The 22,037-nt window shown below is 41.2% G+C and overlaps 1 protein-coding gene across 1 annotated transcript in view; it reads right to left on the bottom strand.

The window, feature by feature from the left end:
* Positions 1-573: 573 nt before the first annotated feature.
* The window catches only part of LOC139299618 (inactive phospholipase C-like protein 2), a 58,872-nt gene continuing 37,408 nt past the window's right edge, over positions 574-22,037 (bottom strand). Inside the window, exons 3-6 of the mRNA XM_070922441.1 lie at positions 16,204-16,407; positions 13,053-13,128; positions 4,926-5,035; positions 574-1,026 (exon numbers count right to left, since the gene is read on the bottom strand). Of these exons, the coding sequence (XP_070778542.1) occupies positions 574-1,026; positions 4,926-5,035; positions 13,053-13,128; positions 16,204-16,407 (843 nt within the window). The remainder of the gene's footprint in view (positions 1,027-4,925; positions 5,036-13,052; positions 13,129-16,203; positions 16,408-22,037) is intronic.

The raw sequence follows: 22,037 nt of genomic DNA, 5'->3' as shown, positions 1-22,037 counted from the left end.
AGACATGCCGAGGAGTCTCTGGAAATGAAAAGGCAAATGTGTGGCAGAAAATGCCAATGTGAGGTAAAGCCTGTACCCACAGAGCTAGAGTACATAGTGGAGGGGCGTGTAACTAGCTCTGCCCAGAGAGAGACAGGGATATATAACTCATACCAGAAGTTTGTTACCAGCTGTTACACTTTTGGACTTTTCACAAGAGAGAAAACAAGAGAGAGACCTAAACTTCCTGGCTCAGATGAAAGATTATCTTCCAAATCTATGGCAGAGAAAAGTAAACATCGTCTTTCCAGTTTTCAATCCTGTTTATAAATGTGTGATAGAAGCGTGAGGTCTCTCTTTCTTTTCTCCTTCAGCCCTCTGGCCAACTCAAACCTCCTCTCAGACTTGTGTCTCACTTCTAACACGACGAGCCTTCCTCACCATCATCATCCCTTTAACTCTCTCAGCCACTTCCTCCAACTCCCTTTTGTTACTGGCTTCCTGCTTTTCTTCTACATCCTTCTGCTTTTCCATCTCTATCTCGCTTTCTCTGTCTCTCTTTGGGTAGAATTCTCTGTGGGCACAGGCTGCGGGTCAGCAGGATGTCGCGGGATCGTCACTGACCATCTCTTTCTCAGGGATGGCATCCAGAGGTCCTACTGCCCTCTGCTGCTGGCTCTGGAACTGAAATTGGAGCTGTGGTAGTGGTGGGGGTTGATGATAGGCTGGTGGCTTTGAGAAAGTTTGAACCAGGGGGAGAGCTGGTAGCTGGGGATGTTGCTGGGGAAGGGGATGGAGATAAGCCTGAGGTGCGGTCTGGGATTGGGGCTGAGTTTGGGAATGGTGTAGTGGTGGGGGCTGTGGGTGGGCCTTGGCCTGAGGCTGTTGCTGTATCTGGACCTGCTGTGGCTGGTGGTGAGGATGGTGCTGGAGCTGGGGAGAAGCTGCTCCGTTCTTACTGAGACCACAGGACTGGGCTGCACAGTGGATCTGACGCAGGGTGTCCAGCGCCTCGCTCTTAGCGTGCTTCAGCAGGTCTGCCTGGCCCTGAGATTGAGACAAAGTGAGAGAGAGAGAGGGGGACAGAAAGAGAGACCACTTTGTCAGCAACACATAACCATATAAGATTTTAGGGCAATAAAAATAGCAAGAAGCATCTTCGATATCCTTAGGACTGATTTAACTTAGCCTATCTGAATTAGATAACATCACCTAGTTCTGTGCTACCCTTTTGGCCTGGTCTCTTTTGAAAAGAGATTTTCCTTAGTGCATTAACTAGTAAGATGCAGAAGGGGGCAGTATAAAGCCATTGAAAGAGGGCCTTTGGTTGCCTGCCAGCCCTTACTACTGCTCCTCTCAGCTGGTGAATAGTGCTGTCATATGGTGATAATGTTATACTACGTTTCTGCTCTTTATTTGGGAGCAGACCAGAGTTGAATCCCTGCCATATGTGGAGGAAGTGGTCAGGGCTGGCATCCTGCTTTACAGCACTGTCAAGTCAATCTGGGCCACTGCCATGGCTGCCTGCTTCCTTAAGCTAGCTGTCTCTGCCATGTGGAAATGTGGTGGAGAGTTCTCCACACGCAGTTATTTCTGTGTGTGAGAGGTGCTTATATTATTAGAACTGGCTAAAAGAAAAAAGAAAAGAAATCTGACCACATGCTATTATAAAATTCCCTCCACTTCTATTGTCTTTAAATCCTTGACTCTTCCCCTTAGGCCTCTCAGCCTTGACACAACCCCCTCTCTTTCAGCGTGTCTGCTCCAACACTTTCCTTACACCACCATCCCTCCAACATCTGTTCACAAGCAAGTTGAAAGTCTCATCTGTGAATCTGCATATTTTCCTTCCCTCCCACTGAACTTCACTCTGGACTCAGTATGACCCGCTGTGACAGCTCGTTAAGTTAACATCCCTGTGAAGAGGCAAAGGCTGACCAGACCCCAGTGTAAATGGTAAAAGGGATAAAGTTCTCAGTACCCCAAGGCAGGCACAGCAGTCTAACATATTGCAGAAAGAGTAAAGGTGCTGCCCTGCACACAACGTCCAACACTCTATTCCCAGGCGATGTTAACATGCTGCAAGTGGCCTTTTACCTGAGCCACTCCAGCACACAGACCACAAGCATGAATAAGTCATATGTTTGAAAAACAGAAATTATGTAAGTCATGACTCACCAGGCATAAAATAAGACAGCAAGAAGCCTGTCCTGTGCTGCCAGAGCCAAATCACGACGGCACTTGTATTCGGGTACATTCACCCCTAAAGCTGGCCTAAAGCCATCCACAGGGGGCTAAGCCCAAGCAACGGCAGCCACCAAATCCCACCACTATATCCTCATTAAATTCTATCCTAATCTCCTCCTTGTTTGTCAAAATCAGTCCATCCCCTTTAATAGAACCATCAGCAGGCAATAACCTGCCTTTACTGTATATTACTTTAAGGTTGTAGATGTAGAGAGTGTTATGTGACAGCGGAGCACGAGCAGGACTGACAGCCATGCACCTCAACTTGAACTTCTCGTTTATGGACTCAATAAGTTCCCACTTGAGCCATCACCTATATAGAACAAAACAAATATATGAGCTCAAGAGTGAAACAGCATAAAATGAGTGCTGGCAAGACAAAACAGGGCCAAATTTGTGATGGTTGGCCACCTAGAGCTAAAATTTAAACTACTTTAGCAAGGGCTCGATTAGATGTGATAAAATACCATTTAATTACAGTAGAAACTACAATGGTGAGTGATTTGGGAGACAACAAGATGCAGCATGTTTTTGGAGCCCATTATTTTTCTTTAAAATGGCTGCAATATGCTTGACACTTTCTTCCGAGCATCTTCCTCTTTTTGTCTATCTGATGCTTTTCTCTTGACAGGGAGCTAAGATGAGTGACAGGGCGGTATCATGGGTAGAAATAGGCAAATACCCTCATTCACCATGACAGGTCTGATCTGACTGTTACTGTCAAAGTAAGGGTGGAGAGGGAGATGGGGAAACAGAGAGTGAGAGACAGAGAGAAGACACGACTCTTTCTCTCTCTCTTACTTCCTCACAGCTTCCTTACCATCTAACAGCGAGTGCTTCCAGGCCTGCTGAGGATCTGGAGAGGCTGACAGGTGAAATAACTGGGCATGGCTGCCAGCCTTGGCAAACGGGCAACAGGCTCTCACCAAATGTTCAGTATGAGACACAGATTACAACTGAAGAATGAGAAGAGAAACGCAGAGATGCCTTCATGTTGAGATTGTGGCTCATCAAAGAAATTAGAGAACCAGGAAAGGACGAAAGAGGGATGTATGTGTTTGGAGTGTATGTGTTTGTGTTCTTCAGGACCTGTACTCCTCCAGGACCCTGAGGAGAGCAGGGAAGATCGCTGCTGACCCTTCCCACCCCGGACACCATCTGTTCGACCCCCTCCCCTCTGGCAGGAGGCTGCGGTCCATCAGGACCAAAACCTCCCGCCACAAAAACAGTTTCTTCAAACCTACATTGACCCCCCCCCACCCCCCCCCCCCCACGGACACAAACACAAGTTATACGTTATATTAACGTACATCACCCCTGTCCCCCCTGCCTTACATTAACGCACCCACCCCCTACTGGACACTTTATCTGGACACTTTACCTTATTTTGGTCACTGCACTGTTGTTATTTATCTTATCTTATCTTATTTTTATTTTTATTCTTATTTTACCTTTTATATTCTACTTATTTGTTGTCAAAACAATAGCACCTTCAGACCACGGCAAATTCTTTGTAATGTATGTTACTTGGCAATAAACAGTTTCTGATTCTGATTCTGATTCTGAGAGACAGGAATAAGAAGTTTAGGGGTGATTGGTATAGAGGGAATGTGGGTGAGGTAGGGATTAGGTTTGGGTGTCCATCTGTTATGTTACTTAAGCACACAATTTCACATTACCCCATTCTAGAGAGTACAATGAAGCTTAATTACAATAAATCTGGAAGTTGTTGAATTGGGTCAAGAAAAAAGCAAGAACACAAATACTTTTAAAACTGACTTACTAGTGCTATAGCCATAACCTTTACTGCTGCTGAAACGTTTAATCAGCTAATCATCAACCTAGTTATTTCAGCAGCTTCCCAAATTTTAGGATTTGCTGCTTTTAACTGTTTTATGTCATTGTAAATTAAATCTATTTTGTTTGACAGTTTGTCAAGCAACAAGCAAAGATGTCACTTTCATTTCTGGGTCATTTTTCACTATTTTCTGACATTGTATAGACTAAACTATTAATAAATTAAATGAAAAATGATTGATGTATTTATTGTTATTGAAATAATTGTTAGTTACTAATCTTTACTATCATCCTACTCGATAAGGCAGACCTGAAAAGGGAAAGAAGAATCAAGCAATCAGACATTTACCTAACCTGACACTCAAGCAAAAAGCTCAGCCAAGGGAGCTTCACTCAATACTGAATGATTTCAGGGTGATGAGATGAGATAAAAATATCCAGGCTGCTCTGTCCTTATTTAGCTAAACAGGCCCACTGTGCAGAGCACAGTCTGAGCAGCGTGTGGTGGTTTATCAGTGCTGGTATGACCACCGGTACTCATAAAGGCGTTGAGCAACCTTATCTCCCCATGTGGCAGGCAGAGACAAGAATGCATTTTGCTGAGCATCATCTTCAAGGCATGACCAAGGGGCCCAATGTACCCTTGTGAGAAATAATAGAGCAGCATGTGTGTGTGTACAAACAAGTGTGAACAATCCTATCATGTCAAGATAGTTTCATGAGTAAATAAAATTTACAGAACTTTGAATCAACAGTAATTAATTAAGAGATTTAGGGATTAGAGAGGAGGCAAACACAATTAGCCCAGAGAGCTTTCTTAAGACACCATGTCCAGCTGGTTATACGGTTTGGGTCTCCAGAATAATATAGGGGTCTTTGTTGTGTGGTTCAGTCCATCTTACCTTGAGGACAGTGATGTTCCAAGCGTAGCTCTCCATGGCCTTCTGAAGTTTGCGGCCTTTCAAACCCTCCTTTGCCCCAATGCGATGCAGGTCCTCATGGAAGTCCAGACCTGGACACAAACACACACATGACATGTGAATTATAAATAGAATACACAATAAGTTTATATCAGTAATTTATGAGCAGAAATTGAATTGTCCTTAAACAAGTGCAAACATCTTAATTATACACACAGGACAATTACTTCACTTAAACCTCATTAAAGAATGTGGCTGAATGTGTCTTATCCTGTTGAGAGTTGTTGACAGCTGCTGTTGTATTTTGTATTGTGTATGTATTATCTTCATTTCATATTGTTTGCCGCAAACCTAACTGTATGTACTGTATGCGGGTAAGGGTGTCTATTTGCATGTATGACTGTTTGTGTGTGTGTGTGTGTGTGTATATATATACATATGTATGAATACATATACATATATACATGAAGGGGTGCATCTATGTGTGTGCATGTGTGCATTTCTTGTTTTTAATTGCACTATTGTTCTATTGCGCATTGTAGGGAGGTAGCCAGAGCATGAAATGTTTTCATTGCACTGGAATGCACTGCTTCTAATGCATATTACAATGACAATAAACTTGAACCTTTAAGTATATTTAAGTATAGGAGTTAAATAGAGAGTGCATACCTCCGACAAGGACGCAAAATCCTCTAGATTTGTTCTTTAATGAAATATAAAATGCTCAGACATCAAAATACAAATAGTTATAGATAATCATGGCATACATGTATCATTTTTAACTACAGTACATTAACAGTTGTTCAAGATAAAATACCAAAATGTTAAAAAAAAATCCTATTTCTCAATATTAAACATTCCTTTGAAAGTTTCTTAGTTCTGCACATAGATCCAAATCCATGAATCACTTGTTCTTTCAACCAAGTTTAAGTGAAATCTGTTAACTTGTATCTAACCCATGCTGTTAACTAACAGACAAGCAGAAGGGAAAACATTATGTCCTTAATGAAGTTAAGAATAGAACAATTTGCTTGCTCTTATGGTCACTGTTTCACTTTTGCAGTGTGCAACACAAAGTCTGCAGAACAAAAGACATCTAGCCAGCTCCTCATGAGCTGCTTAATGGCCACAAAAGCAGTTCAGCATACAATGTGCTGCATTGCTAATGGGGGTAAAATTGAGGTAGCGCAATGCAGGCTAATCTTTAATTGGTCTATCAGTAGGTCCAGCTTCATTTAGCCCAGGCAGACCATTACTAATCCTCTGGGCTTTAAGAACAAACTCCTCCTAAAGCTGTATGTCTCAGCCTGCTTGTCAACTGACCTTATGCCACTCCAGCTTTGATTCACTGACGAAACATAATACATTTTAATTCACAGAAAGCCCATCATCACAAGTCATATCATTCTTTAATCCTCAAGTCTTTTCAGTAACTAGTCGGCAGATACGGTACCTCAGCTGCTGTCAAGAGAAGTCTTTAATTAAATTCATTTCTGTTGGAGAGCAGGAGACTCACCTCAGTCCAGTGGCAGACTCTTGCTAATGTTTTGAAAAATAACTGTAAATGACATTTTCCAAGGGTAGAGATAATATTTATGCAACAGCTACATAATACTGAATATCAGAATCAGGATCAGAATAGTCAAATTCTTTGGTTTAATATTCAAAACTCTTACAATAAAAGTATGCCATGCACTCCCTATCTAATCATGCAGTAATATTGTCTCCCACCACACGAAAATGTTGTTCTTAGAGAATATCCTGATGCATGCATCAGGCCTCAAATGAACAAATGCTTACAAACGTGTGCACATGTACACACATATACACAGGCCTCCTCACCTGAGCACCAAAAGCCAAAAAGAAAAAAAAAGGTATCACAAATCCCTGTCTTGCCAAATTCCTGTTCAAGATACTGTACTTGTGAGCTCTATCCTAAATACAACTCACTCTACTCACATCATCTATACTACCTCTACTTTATGAATCAATACAAACAAAACAACAAAACAAACCCAGTTTTCTTGGAACCACACCACATGTATGCAAATGTCAGTCCAGCAACTTGACATAACTATATGTTTTGACAGTCACAACAAGAACATCTTTCCAAAATAATCTGCAGCACACTTAAAACAGAGCAAGAGGTCAAGAAGTAAATACAGAAAATACAATCTCTGGCCTTCAGCGCACACCACACTCAACCTTGCATAAAAGAGCCAGGAACCCTGTTGTTCTTTAATTTCCATATAATTGGTGATGTACAGCCATTGCAGAATATCTGTTTCTGAGCCTGAAAGTTGTGTTAACAGGGTTTAGGGCTGATTTGATCTTGTAATCTGGTGTAGTTAATGGGCCGCTGCTGGTGCAGGGCTGAGCCAAAGCAGTTTGCAATCACAGGACTTTGGGAGTGAGGCAGACAGAGAGCCGAATAAGAGATGAAATTAGCTGGAGGCTGCTTGTCGCAATACAGCCTCTTCAAGCATTTAATTTACCAATTATTAAACATTTCCTTCCCCCAACAGTCACAGCACAGTTGCTGTTTCTTACTGTCACTTAAACTCTGTGAAATTTGCGTTAATAAACTAAATGTGGCCCCCATGGCACACTCTGATGAGACAGGATCTTATGCTTTGCTTCTCTAGTGGAAACAGAAAGAAAGAGAGAAATTAGTGCTTATACAGACAGGATGACTTAGGGGACAACAAATGTCTTTTCTGAGTAGACACACAAACACACACACACTTCAGTAAAGGCTTACAGTCACTGCATAAAGCAGAGAGGGTTTTTGCCTCAGCCCCTCTTATGCTCCAAATACACATGCACAGAAAAAGACAGACAGCTACAGCCAGAGAGAGAAAGGTAAGTAAATTATAAAATCAAACAGAATCTCCAAACAGGATCTGATGAAAAGAAATGATGAAAACAAAGATGGGAAATGGGGTGAGAAGGAAATCCATACAGTCAGATCAGTGTTTCATTAATTTATCGTAAGCCATACACACTGCAGAGCCCAGGCAGAACATCATCATTGCAAATAGAATGGGATTTTCCAGCTGCTGATGAGCTGGGAAAACAATGACTGTACAAAGCCAAGGAAGACAAAGATGTCTTTATCCCATGGATATCTATGGTAATAGAATCCACATGGAGTGGTTTCAAACCATACCAACACAGTCGGAGTGGTCAGACAGAGAGAGTCTTTGCATGGAAGGAGACATCAATAAATAAGCACAGTCAGGCGTGCAGGACGACAGCAGCTCCTAAACTCATACAGTGAGCGTGCACCTGTTCCACAGCCTGCTTTAACATGGAAGGATGCAGGGTTATATTCAACCAGACACCTGAACGCCTCACAATCTACATGTGGAGTACACAGAGATGCATGTTGTATTAATAAATTCATTAAGCCCTGCCCCCAAGGTAGCCACTGGTCTACTAGCATCTATAAGTTTCAAAAATAAAAGCACTTTTTTTCAGGACTGTCAATCAATCAATTTGTCACATGCAATCATACAAGGTACAATTACAGCGAAATGCCATCTCTGCCACTCTCCTTTCTTGTGGGACAAAAATGGCTAAAGGTTAAAATTGTACCAGCCACCACACGAGCAGATACAAATTTAGCATTTAGGGACACAAAGAATATACTAAATATACCTAGGAATATGTAAAATATTCCTGGGCTTATGTTAATAACATTTTCAGAAGGAAATTCTTCCAAGAGAAAAGCCTTTTTGAAGCGAGTAGAGCAAAGGCTAGTTAGGAGAAGGAGTGGGAGTTGTGCTCTCCATAAACAAACAGATTAGATATGCGTGCAGACTCATAGGCCAGTGTACAGAGTACACACACAGACACGAACACACAGTGGTAGCATCTGGAGGTGCCAGAGTGTGCATCCCAGCTGTCTATCTGGTCTCCCATTAGCAGTGTGTGTGATGGCGAGCCATCAATCGTGCCCAGGGGGGATCATACAGCACCTCTCCATCCTCATCAACACGTCAGCTTCACTGCCCAAATTAAACTGATTAACTGCAATAATGACAGGGCATAAACTGAACTGAAACTGGAAGAAAAGAAGAAAGTGAGGAGGGGCTGTTGGGAAGTAAGAGACATAGCAACCCAAAACTGACCTGCATCACCATTTCTCATCTCCTACTGTATGAGTGGTGAATCTGCCAATGTGCCACTCATTCCACGTTGCCTGGATTTAAAACGAAAGGCAAGCTAGGAGGTAAGAGGTTAGTTCAGGTCCCTCATTTCAGATCGCAGCCTGCGCGTCATTGTGATTATGGCTTTGTCACAACAGCATTTAGCTGATGAGCAGAGCACACTTTTACTGGCTAAGGCAGAAGTGTCAGGTCCAATCAAAGGCCTTAAATTAAATTTAGATGCACACACACACACACAAACACACACACACACACACACACACACACACACGCACACACATCTTACCTCATCCCATATTCCCTCTCTGATGCTGACAGCTCGTCCTCTAATAGCACCCCTTTTCCGCTTCTCACAAAGCCATTACACCAAATTATACCTTTGGCTTTTGGATCGATCATAGGTACAAAACCTTCAATTCCATGCAAATCCACCATCTCGCTCTTCATATGCCTCCACTCTCTGATTCTTTGTCTGTGTTCAGGCTGTTGCTATTGTCATCGTCTGTCTGAATATAATCACATGGCTTATGAGATGGCCTCTGAAGGGTGTATTCAGCGCTTGTCAGTCTATCAAAAGAAGTAAATTCATGCTTTCCCAGCCATCAGAAAGATACAGCATTTTTGTTGGGGAGTCATAGGTTCATCCCAATGTCCTCCAAGGTTTTTCTGCTCTCTAGAGCAGTGGTTCGCAACCTGGGGGTCCCGACCCCCATCATGGGTCAGCAAAGCTCCACGGGGGGTCGTGAAGCCCTCTTGATTTTAAGGGTGTAAGAATTTATATATATATAAATATAGTGCATGCATATGCATTTAATTAATTTCTGTGAAGAATAACTAAATCTAAGGGTTACTTTAGTTGTTTATATCTTTATTTATTTATTATAAAGCCAGGCTGCTTGGACTATTAAAATGTATGTATGATAGTAAAATAAAATAAAAAATAAAAAATAATAATAATCACAATAAGGACATAGAATTGTGTTCCTAGTAAAATAGGGGTCCCTTAAGAAAAAGGTTGGGAACCACTGCTCACACGCTTAAAATGAAATGAGAAACAGGCTAAACAAGACAAAGGTAACAGAAAGAGGGCGAAAGCCCATTTAGAGGGAATGTTGTAGCATTTGCGCAGGGAGACTGTCTCGCATTAGATCCACTGAAAATTAGATTGAAGTAGCTTAGCTCAACCCCTCAACATTTCTACTTGTCAGTTAAAACTACACTTAAAGCTTCATGGACCATTATGAAAGAATTCTGCATATATGCAAGCAAAAGCAGCAACAGATATACAGACAACAGGGACCTGATGAGACAGGATGCAGATGGAGAGGACAAAGAGCACTCTGAATGGACAGAAATGTATGCATTTGTTTATTTGACGCAGGGGGGAGATATACAATATAGCAGATCTAAAAATGTTGACTTACGTAGAGACAGTATCAAGCATCATAATTTTCCCATCAAGAAATTTTCCTATCTTGAAATGCTCTTAATTGATATTCAAGCACAGTTACAAATGTATATTTGCTTCTGTAATCATAAATGGATAATATTTTATACTTTGTGCTTGCATGTGCTGATGTAGATGGAGCTGTTATACATTAGTAACAAGAAAGGCAACATTATAACAATTTTGGGGAGAAATAATTGTGCATAAACCTTAACATGTAGTTAAATAACGTGATGAAACACTGCTGTTTGACTCGCACAGTTCTATATTCTGAGCTAATCTTACTAAAGTTAAACTTCATTTTCAAGGTTTAAAATTGCTATTTCCCTATTATGATTTAAGGCAGTAGGTTACATTATATAGCTCTTTTACAGATTAAAAGCTAAGTAATTGGATGGAACAGTGTCTGGCTGGAAATCCACATTATGTCAGAGGTAAAGCTGCTATTTGTACGTTATATTTTCCCTTTGTTCTTTTCAGCCTCGTATCGCTATCAAAACCACAACTACAATGAATGTCTGGAAGCATGAATGAACAGGCAGGTCAGTTGTCCACATTGAGAATGGCGGGGGTTCGGACTGAGGCTTGTGTGTTAGTGCTGGGGGCAGGGGAGTGGGCGATAGGGAAAGTGCTATGTTTGGCATGCAGCTGAGGCCCTTCAGGGCTGTCGCTCCAACCCTGCCTCATTGTATCATTCTTACATAACGCTGCATTTATGTGAAAACCTTGTAACTCCAAATTTGGGAATTTCCATGTTTTCACTTCAATTGGATTGTACGGATTATATGCTCCTTGAGAAAATGCTTCAACCCCTGGGCTTTTGAGGCCCTTTCAAATTAAATTACTTTAAACATGCATGCATGTGAGGCATGGAAAATGGTTGATTTTTACTGTAGCTCCTGAAAATTTGACATTTTGGAAGTACAAGGTTTTCACCTGACAGCAGCAGTAAACTGAGTATCAGCCTCCGGTATCCAGCTATACTGACACTGCTGTGAGTGTGGCTGTTTGGGGTTTAAGCTCCGCTTAACTCTGTAGTCATCGCCTTTGAAAATGCTTCCAGCTCTGGGCTGGGGAACCTCAGAACCAGGGGATAGCTCTGTGTTTGAAGCCCCACCGTTCAACCTACATCTCTGGCTGCACAACACAAATATCAGCTTGCCTTGTTGTGACGGGGGGAACGAGGCATATGCTTGCCTCTGTGTGACACCAGGGAGTAAAGCTGGGCATAGCAGGCTTAAATTGGCTTATCGGCCTCAGGATATTGGGTTGGCATGTGCCAGTGAGTGAGCCTTCCCTGGCTTCTTTGGGTTTATCATGCACAAAACACATAACAGCAACAACAACACACAAACTACAAATTACTTTCCACAATTACCCCAGCTTTGCTCTGTAATAGGCCTGAATCTGTAGGTTTCACATTTGTCTCAGTTACGTCTTCGGTTGCCTACAGCATTCGAGTGTGAGGTTTAAACATGCAAAATGAAGATGTCAGTATTCAAACTATGTTCTCCTATTTGAGGAGCTCTTCAGCCGAGGCACTGCTGTGTAGTAGAGAAGCGAGGCAAATGAGGAACAATTAGTGCTGAATGTAAAAGAGGCTGGAGAAGAAAAGCCACAGGATTTCTTGATTTTAAGCCATTTCTCTCCTAATGATCTTATTATGGTCAATTTTATCCTCTCCCCTAAAAGGCTGGAGCTCTTACATCAAGCACCCTTTTTTTTAAAACGCTGTAGTGACGAAATGCTTCTTTAATTCCATCCGTTTTGCCATCCCCCGCCTTTCAGTCCGCACTCCTTTTCATTTCTCTCCTCCTCTCAAAGGATGTTTATGCTCTCTGTCCTCTTTCTCCTGTCGCCCTTTGTCTGCGAGGCTGGCTCATTGTTTTCACCTGCCCACTGTCATGATAACTACTCCGTGCTGACTCACTGATGATGCTCTATTGACAGCAGCCACTACTGTTGATGTTGATAGAGATGGTGTGCAGTAGCAGAAGATCTATTAGGCAGGAGGACACGATACTGTAATATATTTGAAGGCTGCAGATGCGCGTTCTTACAGTACATGATTCATTTGGACCGTAAAGCAGAAGAGCTGAAAATATTAATCTCCTCAAATTAGTTTATGTTGCTCTGTGTCTTGTGATCTTATTTTTCTTAATAAAATTAATAAAAAGAGATATATGCCAGTAAGTGAGGTCATTTCATTTGCGTCTGATATGAATCTTGAATCGTGAGTCATTTTCCTCACAGAAGCGGAGTGATCTACCTTTTCCTGCCTCGTTTCAAGTGCTGCTGCTTCTTTCTTGATATGAAATATGATAATCCTTATTTGAAAAAACATGAATCACCTTAAGATAAGATTTTTTAAAAATCACTACTTTCAAACTATATATCAGCTTGGATTATTCATCCAGTTGTGATCAACATGTTTTACAGTGTAGAAAATGTAGAGGATGAGGACTCTGCCCATCCCATAATGCAGCATACCTTCCCGTTGTGCTTGTGTGAGCTTGGAGTAGACGACATCAGCCGACTCAATCAGTGTTCTACTGGTTTGGATCATCTAGAAGACAAAGACGACATGTAGTTAGTTTGAATCTCATCTCAGCATCATACCGGAGTCGTACCGGGAAACCGCAAGCAGAGACACAGCCAACAGCTATCATTTTAAAGTATTTGGGCTGAGCTCTGAGCTGCTATGTTTACAGGCACACTAACAATTCAGTCTTAACCCAATTAAGGCAACATAGCTGTCATGTAAATGTCTTTATCTGATTACTTTAATTGGGGTAAGATCCTAATCAGAGGAAGCAGATTCCTTCTAATTAATTGGGCGTGCAAACAATATAGTTCAGATTTCATTTGCCTTGCATGTAAGTACAAGAGAAAGCAAGATATAATTTCATGAGCAAAGCTAAATTGCAAGCAGTCTGTTTAGTATTACAGCCTCATAACTAGTGTTTAACTCTATAGGCTTGCAAAAAGCAAAGTAGGCCTTTAGACGTGTTTTTTAATCTAAAAAGACATGTCTTACCTTTTCTACTACTCTCACTTATTGTGATAGAATATATAGACTGTACATATACTCCCAATATATGTACATAAAACTACCTCTGTAACATATTATTCGTTAGAGCTGCAATGATTAGTCAATAAAAAGAAGGTGAATCTGCAACTTGTTTAATTAAAGTCTTTTTTTCTAGCAAAAATGCCAAAAATGTGATGGTTCCAGGTTTTCACATGAGAATTGGACCTGTTTATAGGCTCTTGTCTCTTGTCCGTATATAATATCTGTATGTTTGAGTTTGTTTATATTTGTGTAGTTTATCTTGTTTTACTGTATATCTGTATCCTCCTGTAAATGTGTTCTCTGTACAGTTTGTAAGTACATTGGAGATATGTGGCAACATACTTGGCATATATACTGTATATATGTGCATTGAAATTACATGTGTACTGGTGCCACAAAGAAACAAGAGTGGCAGAGATGCTCCTTCCTCTTTTCACCTCTAATTCTGACCAACACAACGCCATAGTTTGAGCCCTAAACATCATCCCACAGGCTGAGGAGGAGCAGCTGGACCAGCCCTGCAGTACTGAGGAGGAAGCTAATGAAGTTTCACACTGTGTATGTGCGAGTACACATGCATGTGCCTGCCTTTTCTTGTTTTGCTATACTTATGAGAACTGGTTTGAGGACGATTTTGTAAAGTGAGCTCATTTTGGACAGTCCCTACATTAAGGGCCTGGTTTAATCTAAGAATCTAAAGGAACAATCTTCACAAGTATTTGATGAACCTACATTTCCAAGAACTTCTTCACCAACCCCCAAAGAATGGATGTGAGCTGTATATGTAGATGAGAGTTGTAGTAATAGTGAAAGTAAGAGAGAAAAAATATTTCCAATAGCGACAAGCAAGAGTCTTGAATGCAACATGTCTTGAAGTTGCACTGCACTCCGGTCTTAAAAGTAGCACCTCTGCCTACTGTGGTGGATTTCTTCTTGTGTGACGGTTGAGTGTTGGTGCACAAAATGGTGAGCCTAAGAAGTCCTAGCTCTGAATCTCACTAACCTCACATTAGCTTTTGATTGAGACAACTTACTATTTGTTTGTGCCATTTTAGCTGCACTGTAAACATATCTGTACGCATATATATGTACAGATATGTGTGTATATGAGCTTGACTCATATAGCCTGGTGTTGGCAGCCATGCTCCCCTGTAGTCACACACATATATACACACACACACTGGGTCCTCTGTTCTTGAGTGGGGAGAGTGCCAACAGGCCAATCGCTGGGAAGCAAACACAAACGCTCAGCTGACCAGGCCCAAGCTTCAGGACAATTAAGTATGTAATATATGTACATCATTTTATGAACTCCTTAAACTATAATATCACCCTTGAAAAGTGCCCACCACTGATATAGTTCAACATTTAGGAGCATTTGTATGTGCTGGGCAATTAACAGGATGGTGAAAGGGATGGAACCTGTCATTATATGGTGACATAAGATGATTTAGTGAGAATACATTTCAATTCTAAATATTTTGATTAATAAGGTCACAAATATCCAATGATGTAACATGGATGACAAATATTTTTTGGTGTTAAAAGGTCTGAGAATGAATGTTCTAATCTCTAAAACTCCAAAATATGGATTCTGGATCTGCTTTTCTGCTTGTTCCCAGAAACTTCTTTTGTGGACTGGAGCGTGAGAGTTGCTTTGACAGTGCCAAGCCTCCTGCCTGGTACGAAGCCTCATAAAAGCCAAAGCAGATTCTATTTGGAGCTGCTCGCTGTGTCGCTCCTGATGTCAGTGCACTCCTGTAGGTGTCAGCAGCAGGAGAACCGATGATCTGAGCAGCGTGGACACAACAACCTTGTTCCTCACTCATGACCCACTTCACCGGCTCCCACCAAGCCTCACGGGAGGGGAGGAGTGGGGGAGAGGAAACAGCGGGTGATAACTAATTACAGGCAAAGTCCTCCAACCCCTTTTTGGGCCGTGCCAATGTCAAGTGGTGAAAAATGCAGTGTTCTTGCAAGAGAGGAGGCAGGATGGAGAAGGACATGTGGAATTATACAATGAGTAGCTGCAGCTTGACAATCTGACTGGTCAAATGGGTGGTTTTAGCCACATTTAGAGGCCTTGTAAAACACATCCAGCTGTGTGAATGCTTGAATCAAATGATAAGCAAACTAGCATTAAGGAAGGAAGCAAGCTAATCCTCCTCTTTGTTTTTTTTCTAATTTATTCTTGTAAGCACGTCACCTGTGAAGATCTGCTCAGAGGAGGAAGTGCACACAGGGACAGCCTCTGTTATCATACTTAAATGCTTGGTGAGTGCTTTTACATTTTATCTGACATAGATATTTACAGAGATGTTACACACAGTGTTACTGTCTCACATGAACACAGTATAAGATGCATATAAGTGTGTATGTATGCGTATTTACTGAATGTGTACTTCAATATTGAAATTATTATTGAATTTTAAAAGGAATTTCTGCAGAACACACAAGATGTGTAATAACAAATTCAGTCTTTCACAACAGCAGTATAAACATTTCTGCTTGCCTGACAGCATCACATGCTGGTACATACACTCTTTCATATGTGAGAAGGTTCTTTACCATGTCGTAGGCGTTGAGCACTTTGCGCAGCAGCTCAGGCACAGGACCCTGAGCTTCCATGGTGGGGTAAGTCTCGCTCAAGTCCACAGTCACCCTCAGTGACCGCTCACTGTTCATCAGCCAGGTAGACACTGTCAGGATACACTGCTTCATGTTGGCCGCCGGGGTCAGGCCACAGAGCTCCTTGAAGGACACCATGGCATTCTGGGAAAGAAAAGACATAATGAAGGATAGAAATTTGGGTATGAACAAGTTAAAAACGTATTCATACAAATAACTAACTCTATACGTGGCATTTGTGTCAATTTTGTTTTTATTTAATGGATGTTCACTCATTTTAAGCTGCTCTGAGAAGCAGCATTAATTAAACTAAGCGTTAAATATTCTGCATGTGGTGTCCTCTTTGTCCATGTGCTCTGAACCTCTTGCTGTCAACTTCCGATGTAACCAACTAAGGCACATTCCTGTGGAGTCATTGTGCTTGGCAAATGAAGTGACTGTGGTCCTAATGGAATGGTAAATATTGCTACGCCTTTTTGCAGATGACCTTGAGTTAGGAGATTCAATGAGAGGGATCGTGATACTCCCCTCAGACCAGAAACAAGATAAGATAGCAGCGGGTGTCTGTCTTGGTGACAGTAGGATTATCAGTTTCCCATAATGTCAGTCTGCTTATTCAACAGCCAAAGGCTCTGGAACCAAACTGCCTGAAGGTGCTAAGTACATTCAGTTACTCACTCATCTCTATATTTATCTTTCTTCTCTCGCTGCAAATATCCAGCTTAAAACTATCAAATATTAAGTAAATACCAAAGCATTCCTCTCCTTATATTTTAGCTTTCTGCTGCTAGATAAATAAATACATCTCTATCTCAACATGTCCTGTTTATTCAACGTAGTACTGATAGCAAATCTTGTTTTTTATTAGGGGCAGCTCTAGCTCATTTAGTAGAGCGGGTCTGCCACCAATCACAAAGTCAGTGATTCCAAACTTAAGCTCCTCCACTCCACATGTTGGAGTGTCATTGAGCAAGACACTGAACCCCAAATTGCTCCCAATGTATGTATCACTTTGAACAAAAGCATCAAAGAAAGTGATTGGCAGCATCAAGTTCAACAGCAGTTTGTCAGTCTAAAGACACTAAATTAAATTAAATTTAGAATATGCTGCCAGCCTCTGTTTCGCTCACTCTTCACCCATCCTGGGACTGCCTGCTTTCCAATCCACCAGTGCCAGAGTTTCCACACGCCTGGGTTCAAAGACTTTGCAGCCCCAGCAACGAGGCAACTGCCACTCACAGGGTTTCGTTCTTCTGCCAACATGGGAATTTAAGCAACCAAATCAGGCCCAGTTGTTTTTCACACGGCAACCCATCAGTCAGCTTGGTTAAAAGAGAGGGCGAGGTGAGAGAAGAGAAAGGGACAGTGAAAGAGAAGGAGATGAAAAAGAGCCGTCATGACATGAAGAACAAAAGTCTGAAACTGTAAAGATACAACAAGAGTGAGAGAGATGATGAGAAGTACTGAAGAAACAAGAGTCGGGTAAGAGAGTGTGAGAGAGAATAATTGATGCAGGGAAAACTAAGGGCAGAATAGAGAGAACAAGCCAGTGTTGGTATTTGGCAATCTGTCCACACACAGTGTGGGAACCAGCTGTCTCCCTGGGCTAGACCTCCAGGCCTGCAGAAAAATCCACCCCGCCACCCCCTACCCCAGAGGATGTGCTGTCACTGCGGGGCTCGACTCACCACTAGACAGAGAGGGTGGCCAGGAGACACAGTCGGCATCTGCATGCTGAGCCTCAGCCACAATTAACACCTCTTGGGCCACTGAGCACAGCCACAGAGAAACACAATGGTGGAAGCAGGACAGCTCTGGGGCTCTGGATTAAAACCCAGTGTGTGATTATGTGTGCTTGTGTGAACTATGACCATGTGTGACTACATGTGTTTATATCTCAGTGTGGTCTGAGCCGAAGTTATTAGCATTCATTATGCTTTGTATAATTCCACGCATGTGTGTGTGGGACCACATGCGTGGATGTTTTTCGATAATTGTTGTGCAATCAAACCCTTTCCAAGCCATGGTGTTAAAAAACCCAATGAGAGGCTTGTGTTTTTAATTACTCCCTTCCCCCACTTTACTCCCCTTCCAACATTCCCCAAATGAGAGCTCTGTGTCCGGTTACAACACTGCTTTTGTTTCTGTTTGCTGTTTCTGTGTATCTCTCTCCTCTTCTCTCTGGTTCACAGTATTAAGTGGTGGTGAATGTGCCTATGATGGTAAACACACTTTTCAGCAAATAAAAAGAAACTCCAGGCTGGCAGCTCTCCTCCAGCTCCATCAGCACTTTTAAGGTTCATGGGCAGCAGCACTCCGGAAAGGACTTCATTCAAGTCTCCCATAGAAATAGTTGATTTGCTGCCTAGACCCACATATCCTCCTGAGACCCGGAGAAAAAAAGGTTTTGCTTTTTTGATTTTTTTATGATAATTTAAGTATTGTGGTTTAGAGAAACATGTTGCAACAATTTTTTTTTCAAAAATATTGTTTATTGATTTTTTATTGACTGTCCCTTGTAGTGGACATCGGGACTTGCTTCATACAGAATGTAATGATGTAATTCTATGATACTGAATTCATTTTTGAGTGGATTTCTTTTAAAAATTATTTTCATGTCGTGAACATTAAAGTAAATGAAATTCTGACATTCAAACTCTTCAATCTACCAAACAGGGTTAGTTAAACATGATGCTAAAACAAAAATATATTTGGCTAAGTGCAAGTAGTTACTGGAATATCCTTACTGGTGCTTCGCACAATAAACATTTGAACACAAATCTAACCCTAACCCTAACCCTCTTCGACAACAGGGTTGAAACTTAAGTGATAAAGAAAGGAGAGGTATAAATTTAATGCACTTTTAGCAGATGTATTATTAAATATGTAAATCAACAGGGTCAATAATTTTCCAAGTCAAGTTTTTAACTGATTGTGTACTGTGTGTGTGTGTGTGTGTGTGTGTGTGTGTGTGTGTGTGTGTGTGATCAACAGTGTGAACAAAAACTGCTCTCATTTCCCTTTCTACACACTGTAATAGCAATAAACTTCAAAACCCTAGCTTACACATTGCTCCTGATCCATAACACACAATGTGTATCATCACTTTTCCCTGGCTTGGGCTCAGGCTCCTCAACAGCTGCAGTATCCTCCTCTGAGCTTTCATCTTCCTCCTCTCTCTGGCCCTCCTTTACCTCATCTTTAGGCAGCTCTAAATCAGAATCTCCTTCCACAATTCTTAACAAAATCCTCTCTACCTCACTTTGCCCTCTGCTCCTTGATGTATTACAAATGGAGGTTAGTAAGTCCTGATGTCCTCTACAAAGGACATTGAATAAAAGTTGTGTTATGAAAGGGTTAAAATTACTGTGACTTTTTAAAAATCTTACTAAATGGAAGCCAAGACTTTTATTTTTAAGAAACAACTTGATTTTTAGCAACAGAAACATGATATCTGGAAAAAATTGATGATTTACCTCTCTTGTTGGCATAAAATGTGGAAGTTGAAATTCCTGCCATTTTGAAAAGACAGTGCATGTGCTGTGTTGGCCCCACCCCCACAACTGGGCCATCAAATGAGAGCCCATAGTGTCCTCTTAAAAGGGACAGTATGATTCAGATAGATTCTATAAATTATGCTTGACTTAGAGGTCTCAGAGTCATGTCCCCTACAGAGGACAAAAATGAATTGCCGGGTCTTAGGAGGATATGAAGCATGGCAACCTATCAACCTATCGTAGCTGCCCACTGGTCAATGTTCATGGATCACCTCAGTCTTTTCAACAGTGAAACACACTTGTCATTCTGTTATTATTCAAAGCAGACCGCCTGGAAGCTTTGCTGTTTGAGGATAAAAGAAGTCTTAAAAGAGCTTAGTGAGGTGAAATAACACGTTTGACGGTGACATCTAAAGTGTGTGTGCGCACTGCTTTCATGGCTAAAGTTGTATACCATGATATCTGGGATTTTAGTGAGTATGAGTACAAAAGATATTTCTTTCTCACGTTAACGTCTAATCTTGGCCTCAGGTCAGAAGTGGCAAAGCTTCCAGAGCTGGAAGAGTTGATACCTTGTGGGATGTTGGCCACAGGCGCTGTTTCTGTGCTCCAGCTCTCTCCAGATCTAAGGCACCAGGCTCCACACAGCTGGCCTCTACAAAGCTACAAACTGCCCATTTTTTACATTTAAAAAGGCAAAGGCCTTATTCTAAAAACACCTTGATTTATCCTCTTTCAAGCCTTCCTCTCAACTTCACCTCTTTCATTTATTTCATCAACTTTTATCTTTTCACTTCAAAACGAAAAATTTACATTTCAAACCTGAGGATATTGTGATTTGGGGACCGGTAGATGCACCAATGTCGTTTGATCAGGTTAAAAGACACCGATTCACATCTAATCGTACACTTTTATTTTGCATGCAAGTCTATAGATTAGATTCTGAAGCCATTTGTTATGAGAGATGATTCAAAGCTACAGAACAGATTAGAGTGTCAGATGTGACACATGACATTTCCAAATTTAGCATAAGTTTGGATGTGTTTTATATATCTGTGTGTCTTCACATTGAGCCATCTTACCTTCCTCTTGTCCCATTCAGGCTGTAATTTGCTAAAATTACAGGATCAATTTCACCTCCCTAACATAAACATCTGTATTGGGATATTGGAGAGGAAAATTATGTCCTCTTTCAGAACATGCCTCTTTTCACATCTGAAAAATGCATGACAGCATACCACAGGATCTCTAATCACATCTCTGCTTATTTAGTTTGGTCTGGTCTTTTGTTTGCTGTGCCATTAGACCGAGGTTACTGCTTACTGAAGACAGCCGGACAGACCTTGGTATTTATGACCTGGATCATAAAAAGGAGTGTGTTACATTAGCTTGTGGTGGAACATATACGAGTCTATCTACTTTATGTCTACTTATACAGGACATCAACATTATATATTTGATTTTGTTAAGCATGTTGACTACTCATGCACAAGCAGGTCATCTCAGTAGTGAGAAAGCACTTTTTTCCTCACGCAAATATCTGCTCAAGAGTATCAAGTGACTTATTTGCACTTTGGGTTTACTGTCTCTGTCATATTACAGTCACTGTCAGTGTTTTGTCATTGTATTTTTTCATTTTATGGTTAGTTTTTTCATGTACAGCATTACTTACATTATTTATCCAGCCCTTCTACATACATTCTAAGAAGCACAATAAAAATAATGTACATTTCTTTCTTTCTTTTTTTTCCATTCTTAATCAATTTTTTACTACATAACACAATTTTTCCCTAGGTAGACAATGCATTGTTGATGGAGTTGTGTCAACAGTACAGCAAGATTATTTTTATTGTGTTACCTGTCAGAGAAGACAAGAGCCTGCCACTCTAAACTGACAAACAAACAACACGACACATGGCATGTAAAAGGCTCACTGGCTCTCCCTGTGTGAGTAATTTGTAGACTGAGCAAATGAGACAAGCTTTGTATCACATCCTTCATCACAAAGGCTTCTGCAACTGGTCATCAGCCAAATATACACAGGGGTTACTAATCTTCATTTGTTCATCTAGACGAGTTTTAAAGTAGTGCACTAAGTGCCTAGCAACCCAGTCCTCTCCCCTGGGCAGTAATTGTCCCTTATCAATGATTACACAATTCATAAACCTCATAATTGTACAGCAATGTCACTTTATTACCATTCTCTTCTACAACATTAATAGAGTACAATTAGTGACAAGCCTTTATTCACAACAGCATGTGAAGTGAGTCCAATCA

This window comes from Enoplosus armatus, chromosome 17 (genome assembly GCF_043641665.1).
Source record: "Enoplosus armatus isolate fEnoArm2 chromosome 17, fEnoArm2.hap1, whole genome shotgun sequence".
Classification (NCBI taxonomy): domain Eukaryota; kingdom Metazoa; phylum Chordata; class Actinopteri; order Centrarchiformes; family Enoplosidae; genus Enoplosus; species Enoplosus armatus.
This window is presented reverse-complemented; position numbering and strand designations above follow the sequence as displayed.